Source organism: Engraulis encrasicolus, unplaced genomic scaffold, assembly GCF_034702125.1.
Source record: "Engraulis encrasicolus isolate BLACKSEA-1 unplaced genomic scaffold, IST_EnEncr_1.0 scaffold_28_np1212, whole genome shotgun sequence".
NCBI lineage: Eukaryota > Metazoa > Chordata > Actinopteri > Clupeiformes > Engraulidae > Engraulis > Engraulis encrasicolus.
In genome coordinates this window covers 1561818-1582086 of record NW_026945577.1, presented here as the reverse complement: position 1 = coordinate 1582086, position 20269 = coordinate 1561818, and the positions used below count along the sequence as shown (strand labels likewise).

Genomic DNA, 20269 nt, shown 5'->3' with positions numbered 1-20269 from the left:
TCAATCCTTTAGATAGTATTTGAAGAGTGCTGAAAATGAATGTCCATCCTCAACATCCATGCAATTTGGACCAGCTTAACTATTTGCAATGAAAAAATAGGCCAAAATCCCTGTTAGGACATGTGCCAACATAGTTAACAACTAATCAAAGTGCCTGGTGTCATTTTTAGTTCATAAATGGCACTGTATTGACTATTAATGATAAGGGGGCTAATAATTTTGTCCTTGCCATTTTTACACTTTTTTGTTTAAACTCATTGTGAAAATGGAAAAGTCCAAATTTAACTTATTGGCTTATTGGATACTATCTCCATGGTGTATTCGTTTCCAGAATAACATACATTTATTAATAATGATCATTGTCAATAATCAATGAAGAGATATGTCTTATTTCAGGAGGGGTGCTAAGAATATTGTCCTCAACTGTATGTCCATCACAGAGGTCCCAAAATCACATATATTATGCATTGAAGTGTGTAGAATCGAACGCAAAATTTAAACGCAAAAACGTATTTTTACGATTTGGTATACATGGGCGTGAAAAACGTATTATTTAGGGCTGGGCAACTTTAACACGTTAACCGTGCGTTAACTATTGAGGTCAGTATCGCCCGACAATTTTGTTAACGCTTAACACATTGGGGTTTTTTTGGGTGATTTTTTTTTGCCTTTTATGAGAGTCAGAGCGCACCCGTGACAAAAAAGGCTTTATCTCAGTTCGAATGTTGAAATTTTTTTACCTAAACCAGTGCTCGCTTAAAGTGGAATAACCTCGGAATGGAATAAGCTAGAAACGAACCGTAAAAATATACAGCTGCGTTTTTGGGCTTTCGATGTGTCTGTGGGTTGAAGACAAAATATTAGGTGGCTGTTCAAAAAATGACAAAAATGATGAAATTGGCTGGGAGTCTACAGCTAAATTCCAAAAACGACTGGTATTGAATGTGTTAAGAGAAAAAACTCTATTTAAAACAGTTTCTGTACAAAATGGCTTAATGAACTGATGGCTTAATAAACTGCCTATAAGTGTGGCTCCCTACCACTACAAAAAACAACTTAGTTGTTTGCAAACACTTTGTCGATAATTTCTTGGGAAAAATTAATGGGGACTTTACCTGCAACAGTTCCGTTCTAATGTCTGCAGATGAGGAGTTTGTCTGTTCTGCGGAGGTGTCTGTTTCATCTACAGAACAAGAAAAGAACATCAGTGACATACAAAGAAAAACAAAACAAACGCAAAGTGTAAAGTTTCATTAGGTAACAGGTAGCACACATTGGTCCAATGCAATGTCATGTTCATATCACATTGTTCATGCTACTGCATGGGGCGGCTGTGGCCTTATGGGTAAGGACATGGACTAGATCAGAGGGCTGCAGGTTTGAACCGCACCCTTCCACTCCCTAACACACTCCATGGCTGAGTTGCTCTTGAGCAGGGCACCTAACCCCCATACTGCTCCATGCTCCAGGGACTGTAACCAATACCCTGTAAATAACCAAGCCGATTTTAATCCATTGATGCCTGATGTTGCGTTGCGCAACATTGGCCCTGTTGCCTGGAGCTGCATTGCGCAACATTCATGCTCATGAGATTTGAGACAACTTTATTAAAAATCTCTGTTTGTTTGAGATGAATGAACACATTCTAATGAAAGATGAGGGTCATGGTGTTTAAATGCAACTTAGTGCATATTTTTATGTGCTTCAGAAGCTGAGATATTTAGGTTATTATAGGCTGAGGTCAACTTTTCTTAAAAAGGCCTCAGACATTCAGCACCCTTTTTTGCAGGTGCCTTAGGCGTCAATGGGTTAATAAAGTGTAATGTAATGTAATGCATGTGAGCCTGTCCTGTTTTGCAGAGACACAGCCCTGACCCAAATACTAGCCTTATCCCCAGCCCCTAGGGGGCACCACTGAAGTGTGTTGTAAAGGCTTGGTAGGACAGCTTCCAACATAGAGGTTGAACTAGGGCTGAATTCAAAATGGAAGGCAGTGGCTCGATGACTCCCCGAGTGCGTCCCAATATGCGACCTTGCCTACTCCATTTATGCCTGTGGCCTCGAACCAGGAAGTAATATGTCATGATGACATCACTGACAACAGCATTATATTTCAATATCTCGCAAAAACACAATTCTAATGTACTTTTCTCATTTGCAATTGGGCTGGTGAATGAAGAATAGCCCCCCAAAAATTGTTTCGGCTAGGTTTTCTCCACGGAGGAGGGGCCAGGAGGCGGTGCGAGGCCACAAGCACAAGTGGAGGACGCAAGGTCACATATTGGAACGCACACACCTCCTACATAAACAGGTTTCTGATCAGATATGTGAAGTTAGCCGATGAGGCGGTCATTACGAACGGCACTAACGAGTGCGCTGCCCTGCACATTTCATGTCACGGCGATTCTATGGCTGGAGTTACGTTCATCACGTTAGCGTTTAGCTTACGTAGGCTATTTGAGCGATGAAAGGTCGCCAGACAGTGGAATCAAATAATAGGCTATAAATAGATCTAGCAACCGCATATTTGGATACTACAATTTTGATTTATCCCTTCAATACTCAATATCTAAGTACATAAGCATCAGAATAAAGATCATTTTAAGATAGGGTCTTGGGTGGCAGCCATGTTTGTTTTCAGGTTCCCTGTTGAGAAGGAGGTGGCGCACACCATTTGGGTAGAAGGCAGCCTCAAGTCAGCAACTGATGTTGCCCTCTCAACATATCCCCGTTACTCCCACAAAGTGCAGTGAACTGACAAGGGAGGAAATAAATAAAATCGAATCACACTTGATGACTCAATGTCCAGTTGGCTCACTGGAAGGACAGTTTCTTTGCCGATTTGAACGCAGCCCAGAGGTGTCACAGCAAATCGCGGCAGCACTGGGAAATGGAACATGCACTCTCCCATCTTGTGTAGGTAGTCTTTGTTCTGCCTGCTATGAATTGCTAAGTAAGATTTTGTGAACTGGTAGATACAGTGTGTGTGCGTGCGTGTGTGTGTGTGCATGCGTGCATCATACCTGATTGATTACACGGATATTCATCATTAGCGTCTTCCACTTTAACTGGAACAAGAACATTCTGCTGGACACTATTCTCCTCTGTCTGAAAAACACACAGCAGATATTCATTATTTGTGTGTGTGTGTGTGTGTGAGAGTGAGTGAGTGAGTGAGTGAGTGAGTGAGTGAGTGAGTGAGTGAGTGAGTGAGTGAGTGAGTGAGTGAGTGAGTGAGTGAGTGAGTGAGTGACAGACAGAGAGAGAGAGAGAGAGAGAGAGAGAGAGAGAGAGAGAGAGAGAGAGAGAGAGAGAGAGAGACATTCATACACACACACACACACACACACACACACACACACACACACACACACACACACACACACACACACACACACAAACACACACACACACACACAGTTAGGCAGACAGAAAGGAAGAGCAAGAGAAGGAGAGGGAGGAGGAGAGAGAATGTTTGTGTGTGTGTATGTGTGTGTGTGCGTGCGTGTGCGTACCACAACATTGGTCAGGCTCTCAACCTGTTGCCACTCAGTCACTTCCTGACTCCTGTAACAGGGACAGATCAGAGGTTTAGAGATGCAGAGATGAGTGCTTGGCAACCAATGTGGACAGAAATATCTGACATGACCCCCAAAGACAATAAAACACTTCGTTCTGATGGAAGCAGCCAGTGGACTGCTTCACAGACATGTGAACTGCTCACGTACTTCATGTCAGCTTGATGAGTGCCAATCAGGGCCCATTACTGACAACATGGGGCACCTAAGTCACGCCCTTCTACTTCCGAGTCGTGGGGCTGAAGATCTCAAAATTTTGAATAGAAGTTAATGGAGCAAGTCAAGCTAAATCCTCATCCCGTTTGGCATGTGCTCCGGATTTCACATATGATGGCAGTGAATTTTTAAGGTTTGGATTTGCGGCGTAAGACCACTCATTTTCGGCACGCAAGAAAAGTTATTTTAGCTTTAGCGCAAAACTGTGTTAGAGACTACAATGTGCGCCTCGCATATTTGACGTGAACTGAGGCACAGCCAACCCTGCCGCTGCACCGTGGCTGAAGTGGCTGCACGTCGGACATGCGACTTCTGTTGTGTAGTCCAAATAATTACATATTTTTGCACGCACACAACTCAAAAAACGCTTGCCAAGTGAATAGGGGTGGTACGGTTCACAAAATTCACGGTTCGGTTCATATCGCGGTGTCAAGGTCACGGTTTTCGGTTCTCTGCGGTTCTTTTTTTTTGTTCATGATAAATGGTGCACTGGCTAATAGAATCGGACTTATCACTAAATATCCTACATATGGTTTGTATAGGCTTATAATGTGAAAATTGTAAGATTTTAATTGTGTCATCCTCTGATTTGGTCTTATATGCCAATGTTTTAATCAGAGAGACTGGATAAGATACTCCTAGAATCTCTGTTTTACATATTTTTCTGGGCAGTACATGAATTGCGGTTTGCGATGGATTGCACGGTTCGGTTCGGTATGTGTGTGAATTGTACGGTTTCGGTTTTCGGTGCGGTTTGTGCCATCCCTACAAGTGAAGTGGACAAACACACCATTGGTTATCTTTAATTCTGAGGTACATCATATGTGTGACCGACGGAGGAATGCGAGGTTGATCGGAAAATAACTTTGATCAGTCCATCAAAGCCCAGTCAAAAGTTTTGGCTTTCCCAGCCCCATGAGCCGCCCGGAAGGGGTGGAGACTTAGGTGCCCCATGGAGGATGCCCCGTGCCAGTGCAGCGAGAGAAGAGTAGTTGCCCAGCTGCTCCGCAGCAGAAAATCTTTTCCCACATAGGAGTGTACCATGTGACATGAATGTGGAGCAGAAGTCACTGCAATAAACCACGTCGTGGACACAAATTCGAACCAGAATGCATTATGATTTCACAGTGGGCATGTGCCTACTGGAGATTGCTGCAGGATGCACCATCAAGAACAAGCCTATTGTGAAAAAGAAAATGTCCCATGTCAGGGCAGGAGGAGGTCCCGTGTCAGGGCAGTGAGGGTACAGTAGTTGCCCAGCTCTGCAGTAGAAAATCTGTTCCCACATAGGACTGTAACATGTGACATGAATATGGAGCAGAAGTCACTGCAATAAACCACGTCGTGGACATAAATTTGAACCAGAATGCATTATGATTTCTGCAGGATTGCTGCAGGATGCGCGCGCCATCAAGAACAAGCCAATTATGAAACAAAAATCTATCCAGTTCATTACCTAACCCCGGCTATTTCAATGTTTCCAGTGTTCTCACAGGATTTCCAGTAGCAACTGCTACCAAAACAGTAATGGCGCCGCCCTTGCAGCCGTGGACAATAAGGTAGATACTACAGGGGTCCTTTATTGCATAACTGTGCCATGCTTAGGCCAATAAGGCACATCATCAAAAACAAAGTAGATATGAAAGATTTTAGATGGATAGAACCATATGATTACCATATGATATGATTACCTGTGATTACTCTGGTGGGTCTGCAGCTGCTGTTTCAGGTCCCCCAGTTCATTCTTCAGGATAGCAATACTCTGCAGAAAACAACAATAGATTAGATTGGATTAGATTAGATTAGATTAGATTACTTTATTGGTACCCAAGGAAGGGTAGATTTGATTTGCCGTAAAGTGAGCTTGGCTCATACAAAACATTCAGGAAATAGGACACACATAACATACAAGCAATCGACAATGAACATATGGACAATACCAAAAGTGACCTAATGCATCCTGTCAAAGAGACATGGTGTCACATGAAGTGACAGGGGTACTAAATAAGAATAGATTGTTAAATACATGATAAAAGGACTATAGAATACGTGATAAGAAGTAACTAGATTGATAAATACCTAGTAAAATAAGACTCTTGTCTAAGGAATTAAAAACAGTAAAACCAGTGAAATAACAGTGAAAGCAATAAATAGCATGACAATTGAGCATGTACTTGTAAACTCACTCAATGTGCATCTATAAAACCTCACGTCATGACTGTGGTTGTTGTGCAAGTGTATATTTCCTGTGCACTTTGTATCTGTTAGCGATGTTGGCTATGATTATGATTATGTCCTCTTTTGTTATAAAGCGCCTGCCAAATGCAATGTAATTCAATGTAAAGTGTGATCTCTCCCTCTTGTGTATGCTGCCCCTGAGTCATTTTCAATGTGGATATTGTCACTCGTCCATTATCAACGATAGATTTGGCTACCTGTTTTCACAAAAATACACCAAACAATGCTTCCGAGGAGGTAGTTGAAATAAGAGAATAGGCGTCATGAAATTTAGTAATGTGTAGCAACTGTACACACTTTTTTTGGGTGGGTTTGCGTGTGACGTAGGTCTGTGAACCTTGTGTATCTTTTCTCTCTCTCATAACTTCTGAAAACATGTTTATTGGCCTACATGTTATAAGTGTGATGGAGACAAAGGAGAGAAACACACACCTGTTTGGCTTGTGTTAGTGAGTTGTCTTTGTCCTCTAGTTGTTTCTGTAATTCATCCACCTGGAGCTTCAGCTGCCGGTTTGACTCCACCTGCTCTGATTGGCTCTTTCCATTCTCAGCTGCCCTCTCTTCCAGACGGTGGACTAACATGCATAGAGTTGTGTTCCTCTGGATCTCACTCTGATTTAAACACACACACACATTATTTTATACAACATTCCTCAAGACAGCACGAACGATAACACATTTTCTTCCAGTGATGCTGTATGCAGACGAGTCGACACTGAGCCTTTTTACATTACCACAATTATACAGTTATTGGAATAAACATGTTATTGGAGTAATAAACTGTTTATTGTCGTTTACATGCAATCTGTCCGTTGCATGTGTTCCACTCAAGTGTGTGACACAAAACTGGAATTCAAGGCTTGTGATTGGCTACTTATCATTCTAGACCGTCAATATACATTATTATCAATATCAACTGTTTATTCAGTTTATATGAGCACTTGAATAAACCAGTTACTCCAAAAACCTGATTATAAACTGTTTATTGATGTGCATATAAACGGGCTCAGTGTTCCCTGCTTGCAAACCCCAACTGGGAAACTGCAACACCCATTGTCATTATGACACAGCACTCCACAGCACATAGCTGCACACCACGAAATTGCATGTATGCCTCACCCGTGCAAGGGGGCAGCCTGCTCCATAACTCATTGGGTAAACAATGGGGGAAAGATGATGCAGTGTCACATGCTGAATGTGATGCATAATCTGCTATGGTGCCAAGTGCACATTAGAGTTGTTTGGTGTAGTTTTGGAAAGACACAAAGTGTTGCCTACCTGCAATGCTTCTGTGATGATTAGTCTGGCCTTTTCAAGGTCACTACAGGCTTGGTTGTGATTCGCATTAATATGGTGAGAAATATCAATCATCTACAAGCAAATACATTTCCATTAAAATGCAACCATTGTATAAATTACAGCAAATCTCTTGAAATAACAATTCCCCCAACTCACATCGCAGGCCATTGTTTTTGCTCTGGTAGGAAGATGCGAATAATGTGGAACATCAAGTCAATGAATGATGGATCGGCTCTATGGGGCCGTAAAATATTTCTATTACGGTGCTTATAAATTTGAAATGACAGATTTACTTTAACAACAGAAGCCCAGTAGGCCCAATGTACGACACCTGATTTCCCACTTCGAGAGGCTTCAGAATGAAAACAACAAGCGAACTGTTTTACACACCTTCATTTCATGCGGAATCACAAAGTGTACTCAACTTTACCGTGGTTTTTCTTTCGGTTAGTGACGGTAAAAAGCTAGAGGTCTTTTCCAAAATATATGATTGTACCACAGACTTCCTTGTTTTTTGCCTGTGTTCACTCTTCTTCAACTGCGCAGACGTTCCGCCGCGTTCAAGTTCGGCAAATTTCTATCGCCCCCTGCTGCTACGGGGAGGACTCGAGGAACACTAATAGCAGTTACATTTATGTTATAACATCAGAATGATATATTTGTGCGGGGTGTGTGGCTCTCTACATCGAATCTAAAAAGTTTAGATGTAGCCAGTGTATAACAGGAGAGTTGCCACTCTATCTGCAGTGCTGCAATATTATAGCTGATTAATTAAATTGCTAACATTACTGTGGCGATAGTGTTGTGTGATGATCATATAGGGAAAACCAGAAGTTTTGCAATATATAACACATCAAAAGCAACAAGCCTTTGTCATGGCTTTCAGTTTGCAATGATTATAAGACACAGTATAGGCAAACAAGTCATTCTAGATCCTCCCATCCTTTCCTCCAACCTGTGACAAGTGTACTGCGACAAGTACACGTTTTTGTTTGTTTTTATAATTAAATAAATAAAAACATAAAGCCTCACAGGGCCGGGGGAAGGGACAGGAGAAATATATATATAGGAAATATATGGTGGTGTGAGCACATCAAGCGTGACTTTCAATATCTAACCTCCCATTCTCTCCTCTTGCTTGTGGCCTCATGCATGTGGCCCCAACAGACACACAATTGTTTTTTTTCTCCTTTACTTTGGTATTTAATTAACATCTCAGTCTGTTAAATCTTCTGTTACAAGTGATTTAGGGTTACCAAAATATTTTAATTTTCAAAAAGCCAGAATAATTAGCAAAATAATGACAGAAAGAATAGAGAATGAATTAGACAATGTTTACTGTTTTTCAGTAACACTTTGAAACAGAACCGATTTGGGTACAAAGTATTGTATATCGTTCAACAAGCCTTTACAAGTTTAAGCCGTTATAAGCTACAATTTTACGCACATATTATTTTACATTATTTTGTGCATTGCCTTGGGGAATAGTAAACTGGTGAACAAGATGAACCAACGAAACTTAGTAATTTGATTAGTCAGTGTTGGCCAAGTCAGTGCAGAGGCAATTTGAACTATAAGAAAGAGATGTGGTCCCACTCACATCCCACAGCTATCTGAACGGTGAGATTCCAGACTAATGTAACAGTCAGTCATGCCAGGCTACATCAGGGCACCACACGTCTACTGGTGCCGTGTAGCAATCCCAAAGTGTCTAATCTTATGTCTAAAGTCTAACCTTAACTTTTAACATGTGGCAATCCCAAAGTGTCTTAATTTTTAATCTTAACTTTTAACATGTGGCAGTCCCAAAGTGTCTACAGTGTAGATGTTTCATCTTAACTTTTAACATGTGACAGTCTCAAAGTGTCTAAATGCTTAATCTTAACTTTTAACAAGTTTCAGTCCCAAAGTGTCTAAATGCTTTCCCCACACTTTCCTCACTCAAAGGGTTCTTCCCATGTGTTGATACACACGTGTGAATGAATGTGCATGTGTTGAATGACATGCATGTGTGAAGGTGGATGTGTTGACATGCATGTGTGATTGTGGATGTGTGTGACGAGATGTCTAGTTCTTCTGTCTGTGTTAAAGGACCAGTTCAGTCAATTTCAATATGCTGTTTAATTGCTCACGCTACCCTTGATTTGTCAGTTTTTCGGATAAGCCCTTTCCGAGATATGAGCTATTCTAATGGGGGCAGCGTTTGTTTACATTTTTAAAAAATGTAACATAGGCCTACTCCAAATATTTTCCCAAAAGGTACTGCTGTTTGCTAGTTGTCTGCTGATGTTGTATAACCTTTTGGATGTTTTTGGGAATAAATAAAAATGTTATTTTTTTAAATGTAAACAAAGCGCTGCCCCCATTAAAGACCTCGGAAAAAAAACCCTCAGGTACTGACATGTCCAGGGTAGTGTGAGCATTACAATTGCATGTTGAAATTGACTGAACTGGTCCTTTAATGCGCATGTGTGATTGTGGATGTGTGTGGTGTGAAGCGAGATGTCGTACATTTACACAATGTTTGACACAGTGTTGACAGTTGCGGTTGGGTGGGCTTGTGTCGTGTGTGAGTGCGAAGGAACGATCTTACTTGCCCAAAATGAGAAAAAGATCAACATTTATTGGTATTGTGATGATGCCTTCTTGTGTGAATGCGCTGGTGTCTTTTGAGATGTCCCAATTGGCCAAAAGATCTCCTGCATAGAGGCAGTCGGCTCCTATGCACCACCTACCTAAAATGAACAGGCGGAGCATTCAGAGGGTCACACGCAGTCTCAAAATGAATGGCTGTGAATGAGAAGCCAAAGCACTGGAGGGTAAACTCTGCTTTTTTAGACTTATACTCGTCGGCATCACTTTCATTTGAAGTCCACTGCCTGCGTCATGAATCCAGGGAAACGATTATAAAGTGGCAGAACCATATACATGTCCAAACAACCACGAGAAGTTGTAGAATCCACAGTCCCCCCACCAACACTCAGTCTGACAGCTTAGTGCTGGTGGGGGGACTGTGGATTCTACAACTGCTTGTGGTTGTTCGGACATAGATATGGTTCTGTCCCTGGATTTACGATGCAGGCAGTGGACTTTGAATGAAAGTGCTCCCGACAATTACAAGTCTAAAAAAGCAGAATTTACCCTCCAGTGCGCTGGCTTCTCATTCACTGCCATTCATTTTGAGGGTGAGAGTGACCCTCCAAGTGCCCCGCCTGCTCATTTGCATACCAGCCGACTACCTCTATTCTGTACATTGAAAGGGCTGCTCTCCTGTGTGGATGAGCGTGTGACTCCTGAGGTGTCCTGTTTGGGTGAAACGCTTCCCACACTGTCTACAGCAGTACGGTCTCTCTCCTGTGTGGATGAGCTGGTGCTTTTTCAGAGTTCCAGATTCTCTAAAACATTTGCTGCATTCAGTACATTTGTAGGGTTTCTCTCCTGTGTGGATGAGCTTGTGCTTCTTGAGGTCTCCTGCTTGCCTGAAGCGCCTCCCACACTGGTCACAATAGTACGGCTTGTGTCCTGTGTGGATGAGCTTGTGCCTGGCGAGGTTGCCTGCTTTTGTGAAATTCTTGCCACATTCTCCACAGTGGTGGAGCTCCTCTCCTGTGTGGATGCGCTGATGCTCTTTGAGAGTTTCCGATTCTCTAAAACATTTGCTGCATTCAGTACATTTGTAGGGTTTCTGTCCTGTGTGGATGAGCTTGTGATTCCTGAGGGTTCCTGCTTGCCTGAAGCTCTTGCCACATTCTCCACAGCAGTATGGCTTCTGTCCTGTGTGGATGAGCTTGTGTCTGGCGAGGCCGGATGCTTGTGTGAAAGTTTTGCCACATTCTCCACAGCGGTGTAGCTTTTCGCCTGTGTGAATGCACCTGTGCAATATGAGACCTTCAAACTGTCTAAAACATTTGCTGCATTCAGTATATGTGTGAGGTTTCTCTCCTGTGTGGATGAGCTTGTGTCTCCTGAGGGTTCGTGCTCGCGAGAAACTCTGGTCACATTGGTCACAGTGGTGACGCTTGTCTCCTGTGTCAGAGCGCTTCTGTGCGGAGAGAGCATTTGTCCTCGTAACACGTTTGCCATGATGTTTGGGGTGGGGCGTTTTTCCTGTGTGTGTGTGCTGGTCTTGCTCGAGATGAGGCTCCTCTCCTGTGTGAATGTCCTGCTGGTGCTTGTCCATTGGTGACTTGCTGGGGAAATCCTCTCCACAGACAGGAGACTTATATGGCCTCCCATTATCCACCTCTGTCTCTGGGACGGCTGTGAAGTTGGGGACTGGAGACAATGGCAATTCTGATGCCTTTCCTGCTATCCCTACTGAAAACACACACACACACACACACACACACACACACACACACACACACACACACACACACACACACACACACACACACACACACACAATTAAACAACTGTGAACAGAATATCCATAATAATCACATTTTTTTTCATACTGTCTTAATTTAGTCTTACCATTATTGGGGTTTTCTCCAGCTTCATTTTTCTTGCTGGTTGTTCTTTGATGACCTTGTGTTGCACAACAGTCAACCAATTGCACTGATAATCTCAAAAACTTGACTGGAAGTGGATCAGAGCTGACGACTGGAGTCATGTCTAACTTTTCATCTTCTTCCTGAAATGAATTGTCAAAGAACACAAAGTGCAATCGTTTAGAAAAAGTGAATTTCAAGCAGTTTCTGTACAAAATGGCTTATGAATGCAGGAAACTTTTAAGTGTGGCTTCCTACCACTACAAAAAAATAACAATTGGCTTGATACATTTCAATTATTTACAAAAACTTTCCTGATCATTTCTTGGGAAAAATAAATGGTGACTCTACCTGCACTAGTTCCGTTCTACTGCCTGCAGATGAGGAGATTGTCTGTTCTGTGGAGGCGTCGGTTTCATCTACAGAACAACAAAAGAACGAAAGTGACATACAAATATAAAGAAAAAGAAAACAAACGCAAAGGGCAAAGTAGAATTGTTGATCGGGCAACAGGTAGCAGACATTGGTCCAATGCAATGTCATGTTCATATCACATTGCTTATGTTACTGCATGGGGCGGCTGTGGCCTCATGGTTAAGGACATGGGGCTTCATTTATAAAACTTTGCGGAAGAAATGCGCCAAAAGAGGGCGCACGCACGAATCTCAGGATGTACGTACGCAAGAAAATATTCAGATTTATAAAGCATGGCGCACGTACGTTCCACGCCGACTTCCCTTTATAAATCTCAACTGACTGAAATCTGAAGTTGCGGCACATGTGCGCACCTGTGGACACACCCATAATTAATCATGAATATTCAGTAAAACGCCCAAAATGAATATTTAGATCTGTGGACGGCGTGAGGAAAGCAGACGAGAGATTTACCACATGCGGAGCAAACAGTTTTATTAGATAGATAACGTTGAGCAGTTAAGTTTGGGAAGTCATGGACATGTAGTATTAGGGTCATTCCACGTGAAATCAGACACTTTGGGACCCGACCGACACCGATTTCAATCATACTTGCTGTGCCTGTTTAGTAGCCAGATAGCACCCCAGAACTGCATTTGTGTGAATACGACACCAATATTAAGGGAGACTAGCAAAGGTTTACATATGAGGGTAGGACACTATGCATTCAGCCTTGATTATATCAGTCAGTGTAAGTCACAAAAAGATGTCTGTGGTGTTATTTGAAAGCTCTTTTCTGGCTCTACAAAGTACACAAACAGCATGGAATTCAACAACACTCAAAATATAAATGATCATAATTTGAAAAAAAAAAACATTGAATATCAAAACAACTTATATTTTAAAATGGCCAGTTCCTTGTCTAAACATAGCCTGCAATGTCATGAACAACACCTGAAATGCTGGTGTTTGGTTCTTCATTAATTTCAGAAGTAATTATACTCAAACATATGACATCATACAAATCACCTAGTAATAATATGGTAATACCACAGTAATGTCATATGACAGCATGGCTATCGGAATATGTGAAGGATGGAGATGGTCCATGAGGATGCAGGAAGTTCAGTTTCACCTCTCCAGTGCTCGGCATACATTCCTCAACACATGCTAGCCACTAGTTGCCATATACAGCTACAACATACCCTTTGATGGTTGAACATTTAGAAAATTCCTTTACTGGGCTTATTCTTTCAACCCTGCCTTCTCTGAATGCTGAAAATGGTCTAGCTTCCACTGTGTCCATTGACAATGGGCAGAAGCTGTGTAGTTTTTGAGTACCTGGAATAGGGACCGTGCAATAAGTAATTCCATGCTGTGTCTATAATTTGTAGACCGGTAGAACCGGTAGATATTACTACTATAGTAAGGGTGGCAAAGACCTACGGTACATGTTGTCCATCAGTTGTCAGTTTTGATAGCAATTGAAGTACTCAATGATTACTGAGTTAACTGTAACACAACTGATGACACAATTATTAGGTGAGGACTTGTTTGCAAATTCAGAAAAAAAACAATGTACCTCTGCCTACTTACTCAACGCCTACTTAAAAATAATTTCCATCTAATTTGAACTGAAGCCATACTACATGTATATTGAGTAATCTGTAATGCCATTCTAAAGATGACTGAAATGCACTCACTATATGCACAATGCTACTTGTGAAAATGTTGAATTAGGTGATCTTGTGGGTTCTTCATACATCATGGAAAGGTCCTGTCCTTTACCCTCTCTCATACAAATAACAAATATCTGTTATGGAAATTAGAGGATGGAGAACCTGCTACCTTGGACATCTTGCACTGACACTTCCTCATTCAGATGCTGCTGAGCAAGCATTAGCAGCAGTCTATTCTCACCATAGTTTAAGTGTGGGCAATTTTAATTCAGACCAAGAATCTTCTCAAATCGTTCACAATGTTACATTTGCTGTCAAGCATGTAAGCACAGACGCACCAGTACTATGAGTTTTCATCAATCTGGTCAAGCAGGCTACCACTGCCCTTGCTTCATCTCTGCTGAGGACTATATTAACATTGTCAGCTAAGTATAATGTCATGTAATTACAATGTAATGCATTACACAACATTACATAATGTATATGGCATGGTAGACATTTTTTCTGAGGGCTCCAAGGCTAGAATTACAGCATATACCCTGAAGAAACACCATGCAAAGTTTGGTGCTTTTGTCACTTCTGTAACGGTAAAATAATACTTCAACTAATATAATCAACTCTACTAAATATAGGTGATATTGGTAACAGTGATACTATACTGAACATTAAGTATGGAGTGAGATAAAAGGAAGCCTCTGGTCAATTCCAAAGTTGTAAATTTGAATTCGACATCCTAATAAATTACTGCTTTGACACTGATATCACCTATATCTGACATTCATCAAGGAACGGCTGCCATCTTGAAAATGGTGGCCATCTTCAAAATGGCAGGAATCAACTTTTCAATTATCCACAAGACATTTACCAAGAACTATGAATGGTAAATATGTCTAAATATCATATTATATCCATTACTCATAAGAAAACTGCTGTTGCTGGTGGCCATTTTGAAAAATGGCTGCCATGGGCACCATGTTGAAAACTCATGCCGCCTCCATATCCAGATCTTTTTGGAATGCCTTTGGCTATATGTATACCAATTGTCATGCTTGTATCACAAACTGAACGATTGCTTTATATCTCAGAGCTTAGCTATTGCACTATTACAAAACATGCATGTGGCTATGGATAGGCCAGGTAGGCCTATATCATTTTCCTGCTAAAGTGGCTATCGTTACACGTGACCTCCGATTTTTCCCTTAACCAATTTCGGGTCGTTCTTCCAGATACCTCCCGAGGTCGCACTTTCCGCGTTTGGTCTTTTGTTTAGTACCTACGCATGGGTCAAACTTTGCGTGGAGCTGCGAATGTTTACCGCCAAGTTCTTTTTCTATAAATACCAAATCTTGCAGTGAACTTGGCGTGCGCAGTCTTTTGTGCGTACGCACCCGTTATAAATAAGGCCCATGGACTTTAGATCAGAGGGTTGCAGGTTTGAACCCCACCCTTCCACTCCCTAACACACGAGTTGCTCTTGAGCAGGCCACCTAACCCCCATACTGCTCCATGCTCCAGGGACTGTAACCAATACCCTGTAAACAATCAATTTGCTTTGAATAAAGTATAATGTAATGTAATGCATGTGACCCTGCCCTGTTTTCCAGAGACACTGACCCAAATACTAGCCTTAACCCCAGCCCCTAGGGGAGGCCACTGAAGTCCATTGTAAGGCTTGGTAGGACTTACCTGATTCCTACCATCTGATATGCTTTCATGGGAACGCCCCCGCGTGACGTAGCCGAACGCAGCCAGATGATGTGAATCAGGTTATGGTAGGACAGCTTGCAGCATAGAGGTAAAACTAGGGATGCAAATTATCGATTAATCCATTAATCGTTAGTTGATTGACTTTATCAATCGACTTACGATTCATTGATAAGCAACGTTTTCACCCCGAAATCTCAATGTTTCCTGAATCTAATCATTTACATAATGAATTGAGATAAAATACAATTTTAATAAATTCTCACTATTCACACTCCTCTTCACATGGCCATTTCACCTGGGTCTCTTGTCAGTCGAATTGGTGATTAATTGCGATTAATGCTTTTTAATCAATTAACGCATTAATACTCCAATTAACTTTTAATCGATTAACGCATTATCATTAATCAATTCATCCAGCTTGGCTTACTCACTTTTTTGAGTGTCCCAAACTTTTAGAAGCTTTCGAGATCTCCCCTTTTCCCCTGCACTTTCCCCTCATTGTTTGACTTTTTAATGAACTTCCACTTACGACCTATAGTTTGTGTCTGCTTTTCATGTTATTTGGTTGCAACAATGTTGGCTTACTTTACAAGGCAAGAAAGCTGCTCCCAATGGCCCACGGTACACAAACCAGACACTGATTAAGTCCCTAAATGTCTTTGTTCTGCCTGCTATGAATTGCTAAATAAGATGCAGTAGTAGATGCAGTATGTCTGTGTGTGCACGTGTGTGTGTGTGTGTGTGTGTGTGTGTGTGCGTGTGTGTGCGTGCGCATGTGTGGGTGGGTGCGTGCGCACGCGCGTGTGTGTGTGTGCACGCGTGCATCATACCTGATCGATTACACAGATATTCATCATTAGCATCTTCCACTTTAACTGGAACAAGAACATTCTGCTGGACACTATTCTCCTCTTTCTGAAAAACACACAGCAGATATTCATTGTTTGTGTGTGTGTGTGTGTGTGTGTGTGTGTGTGTGTGTGTGTGTGTGTGTGTGTGTGTGTGTGTGTGTGTGTGTGTGTGTGTGTGGATGCGCGGGAGTGAGGGAGTGAGTAACGGCGAGAGAGAGAGAGAGAGAGAGAGAGAGAGAGAGAGAGAGAGAGAGAGAGAGAGAGAGAGAGAGAGAGACAGACAGAAAGAAAGAGCAACACAAGGAGAGGGAGGGGGAGAATGTGTGTGTGTGTGTGTGTGTGTGTGTGTGTGTGTGTGTGTGTAGGTTTGCGTACCACAATATTGGTCAGCTTCTCATCCTGTTGCCACTCAATCACTTCCTGAATCGTCCTGCAGCAGAGAAAGACCAGAGGTCAAAGTTCAACATGGCCACAATAGCCATGTTTGCAAACGTAGGGATGAATGCTCGGCAACCAATGTGGAGAGAAATATCTGACGTGACCTCCAAAGACAAAAACACACTGCGTTCTGCTGGAAGCAGCGAGTGAACTGAGTCACAGACATGTGAACTAACCACGTACTTCATGTCAGCTTGATGAGTGTCAATCAGGGCCGATTACTGACGACATGGAGGAGGTCCCATGTCAGGGCAGTGAGGGTACAGTAGTTGCCCAGCTCCGCAGCAGAACATCTGTTCCCACATAGGACTGTACCATGTGACATGAATGTGGAGCAGAAGTCACTGCAATAAACCACGTCGTGGACACAAATTCGAACCAGAATGCATTATAATTTTGCAGTGGGCATGTGCCTACTGGAGATTGCTGCAGGATGCACCATCAAGAACAAGCCAATTGTGAAACAAAAATCATCCCAGATTATCATCCTGCACACTAACCCCGGCTATTTCAATGTTTCCAGTATTCTCACAGGATTTCCAGTATCAACTGCTACCAAAATAGTAATGGCACCGCCCTTGTAGCCATGGACAATAAGGTGTATACTACAGGTGCCCTTTATTGCATATCTGTGCCATGCTTAGGCCAATCAGGCAAATCATCAAATACAATATGCAATACATTAAAGATTTTTGATGGATAAAACCATACGATTACCATTTGATATGATTACCTGTGATTACTCTGGTGGGTCTGCAGCTGCTGTTTCAGGTCCCCCAGTTCATTCTTCAGGACAGCAATACTCTGCAGAAAAGAACAATTGAGCATATACAGTACACTCACTTAATGTGCATCTATAAAACCTCACGTCATGACTGTAGTTGTTATGCAAGTGTGATCTCTCCCTCCTGTGTATGCTGACCCTGACTCATTTTCAATGTGGACATTGTTACACGTCCGTAATCAACGATAGATTTGGCTACCTGTTTTCACAAAAATACACCCAACAATGCTTGAAACCTAAGGCCTGACTAAAAATCTGAAGAGGAAATTGAAATAAGAAAATAGGCACTTCCAAGTAAAATTCATGAGTTATAGAGAAGTGGTGGGTCATGCAATTTAGTCATGTGTAGCACCAACTCTACACAACACATCAGTCGGTCATATTTTTTGTGGGTTTGTATATGACGTAGGTCTGTGAGCCTTGTGTTTCTCTCTCTCATAACTTCTGAAAACATGTTTATAGGCCTACATGTTATAAGTGTGATGGAGACAAAGGAGAGAAACACACACCTGTTTGGCTTGTGTTAGTGAGTTGTCTTTGTCCTCCAGTTGTTTCTGTAGTTCATCCACCTGGAGCTTGAGCTGCCGGTTTGACTCCACCTGCTCTGATTGGCTCCTTCCATTCTCAGCTGCCCTCTCTTCCAGACGATGGACTAACATGCACAGACTTGTGTTCCTCTGGATCTCACTCTGATTGAAACACATGCACACATTATTTTTATATTCCGAGAAAAAAAACATTCAAGACAGCACAAACGATAACACATTTTCTACCAGTGATACTGTATACAGATGACACTGAGCCTGTGTCCATTACTACAATTACACAGTGATTGGAAAACACAGGTTATTGGAGTAATAAACTGTTGAATGTTGTTTATATGCAGTGTGTCGGTTGCATTTGTCCCACTCTGTGTGACGCGAAACTGGAATTAAAGGCTTGTGATTGGCTTCTTATCATTCTAGATTGTCAATATACAGATTATTATCAACTGTTTATTCAGTTTATATGAGCACTTGAATAAATCGATTACTCCAAAAACCTGATTATAAACTGTTTATTGATGTGCATATAAACGGGCTCAGTGTTCCCTGATTTCAAATCCCAACTGGGAAACTGCAACTCCCATTGTCATTATGACAGAGCACTCCAGAGCACATAGCTGCACACCACGAAATTGCATGCATGCCCCACCGTGCAAGGAGGCAGCCTCCTCCATAACTCATTGGGTAAACAATGGGGGGAAGATGATGCAGTGATACCAAATGCTGAATGTGATACATAATCTGCTATGGTGCTATTAGAGTTGTTTAGTTGGTGTTTTGGAAAGACACAGTGTTACCTACCTGCAATGCTTCTGTGATGAATAGACTGGCCTTCTCAAGGTCACTACAGGCTTGCTTGTGATTCGCATTAATATGGCGAGAAATCTCAATCATCTACAAGCAAATACATTTCCATTAAAATGCAACCTTTGTAAAAAATTACAGCAAATCTCTTGAAATAACAATTTCCCCAACTCACATCGCAGGCCATTGTTTTGCTCTGGTAGGAAGATGCGGATAATGTGGAACATCAAGTCATGATGGATCAGCTCGATGGGGCCGTAAAATATTTCTATTACGGTGCTTATAAATTTGAAATGACAGATTTACTTTAACAGAAGCCCAGTAGGCCTATGCACGACAGCTGATTTCCCACTTCGTGAACTTCAGAATGAAAACAACAAGCGAACTGTTTTACACACCTTCAGTTCATGCGGAATCACAAAGTGTCTACTAAACTTTACCGTGGTCTTGCTATAGTTTTTCTTTCGGTTAGTGACGGTAAAAAGCTAGAGGTCTTTTCCAAAATATATGACTGTACCACAGCCTACCTTGAACATTTTTGTTTTGTGCCTTTGTTCACTCTTCTTCAACCGCAGACATTCCGCCGCGTTCAAGTTCGGCAAATTTCTATCGCCCCCTGCTGCTACGGGGAGGACTCGAGGAACACTAATAGCAGTTACATTTATAACATCAGAATCATATCCATATTTGTACGGGGTGTGTGGCTCTCTACATCGAATCTAAAAAGGTTAGATGTAGCCAGTGTATAACAGGAGAGTTCCCACTCTATCTGCAGTGCTGCAATATTTTATAGCTAATTAATTACATTGCTAACATTACTGTGATAGTGTTGTGTGATGATCATATAGGAAAACCAGAAGTTTTGCAATATATAACACATCAAAAACAACAAGACTTTGTCATGCCTTTCAGTTTGGAATGATTATAGGACACAGTAGCCTATAGGTAAACAAGTCATTCTAGATCCTCCCATCCTTCCCTCCAACCTGCGACCTTGTGCCATATCGGCCCTCCTCTGTGAGGAAATCAACAAGCACCACTTTACACTTTTTTTGTTTTTTATAATTAAATAAAAACATAAAGCCTCACAGGGCCGGGGGAAGGGACAGGAGAAAAAACTAGAATGACGTCCAAGGTTTATGACTCCTGAGTGGAAATGGTGGTGTGAGCACATCAAGGGTGACTTTCAATATCTAACCTCCCATTCTCTCCTCTTGCTTGTG

General features: G+C 41.9%; 1 protein-coding gene across 1 annotated transcript in view; it reads right to left on the bottom strand.

The window, feature by feature from the left end:
- LOC134443105 (zinc finger protein 729-like) overlaps positions 1-19622 on the bottom strand; it is a 28012-nt gene extending 8390 nt beyond the window's left edge. Inside the window, exons 1-15 of the mRNA XM_063193038.1 lie at positions 19222-19622; positions 19044-19136; positions 18207-18386; positions 17647-17717; positions 16851-16905; positions 16455-16539; positions 12176-12243; positions 11808-11967; positions 10582-11648; positions 7311-7403; positions 6465-6644; positions 5486-5556; positions 3516-3567; positions 3024-3108; positions 1116-1183 (exon numbers count right to left, since the gene is read on the bottom strand). Coding sequence (XP_063049108.1) covers positions 1116-1183; positions 3024-3108; positions 3516-3567; positions 5486-5556; positions 6465-6644; positions 7311-7403; positions 10582-11648; positions 11808-11967; positions 12176-12243; positions 16455-16539; positions 16851-16905; positions 17647-17717; positions 18207-18386; positions 19044-19136; positions 19222-19233 — 2340 coding nt within the window. The 5' untranslated portion in view covers positions 19234-19622. The remainder of the gene's footprint in view (positions 1-1115; positions 1184-3023; positions 3109-3515; positions 3568-5485; positions 5557-6464; positions 6645-7310; positions 7404-10581; positions 11649-11807; positions 11968-12175; positions 12244-16454; positions 16540-16850; positions 16906-17646; positions 17718-18206; positions 18387-19043; positions 19137-19221) is intronic.
- Positions 19623-20269: the final 647 nt, after the last annotated feature.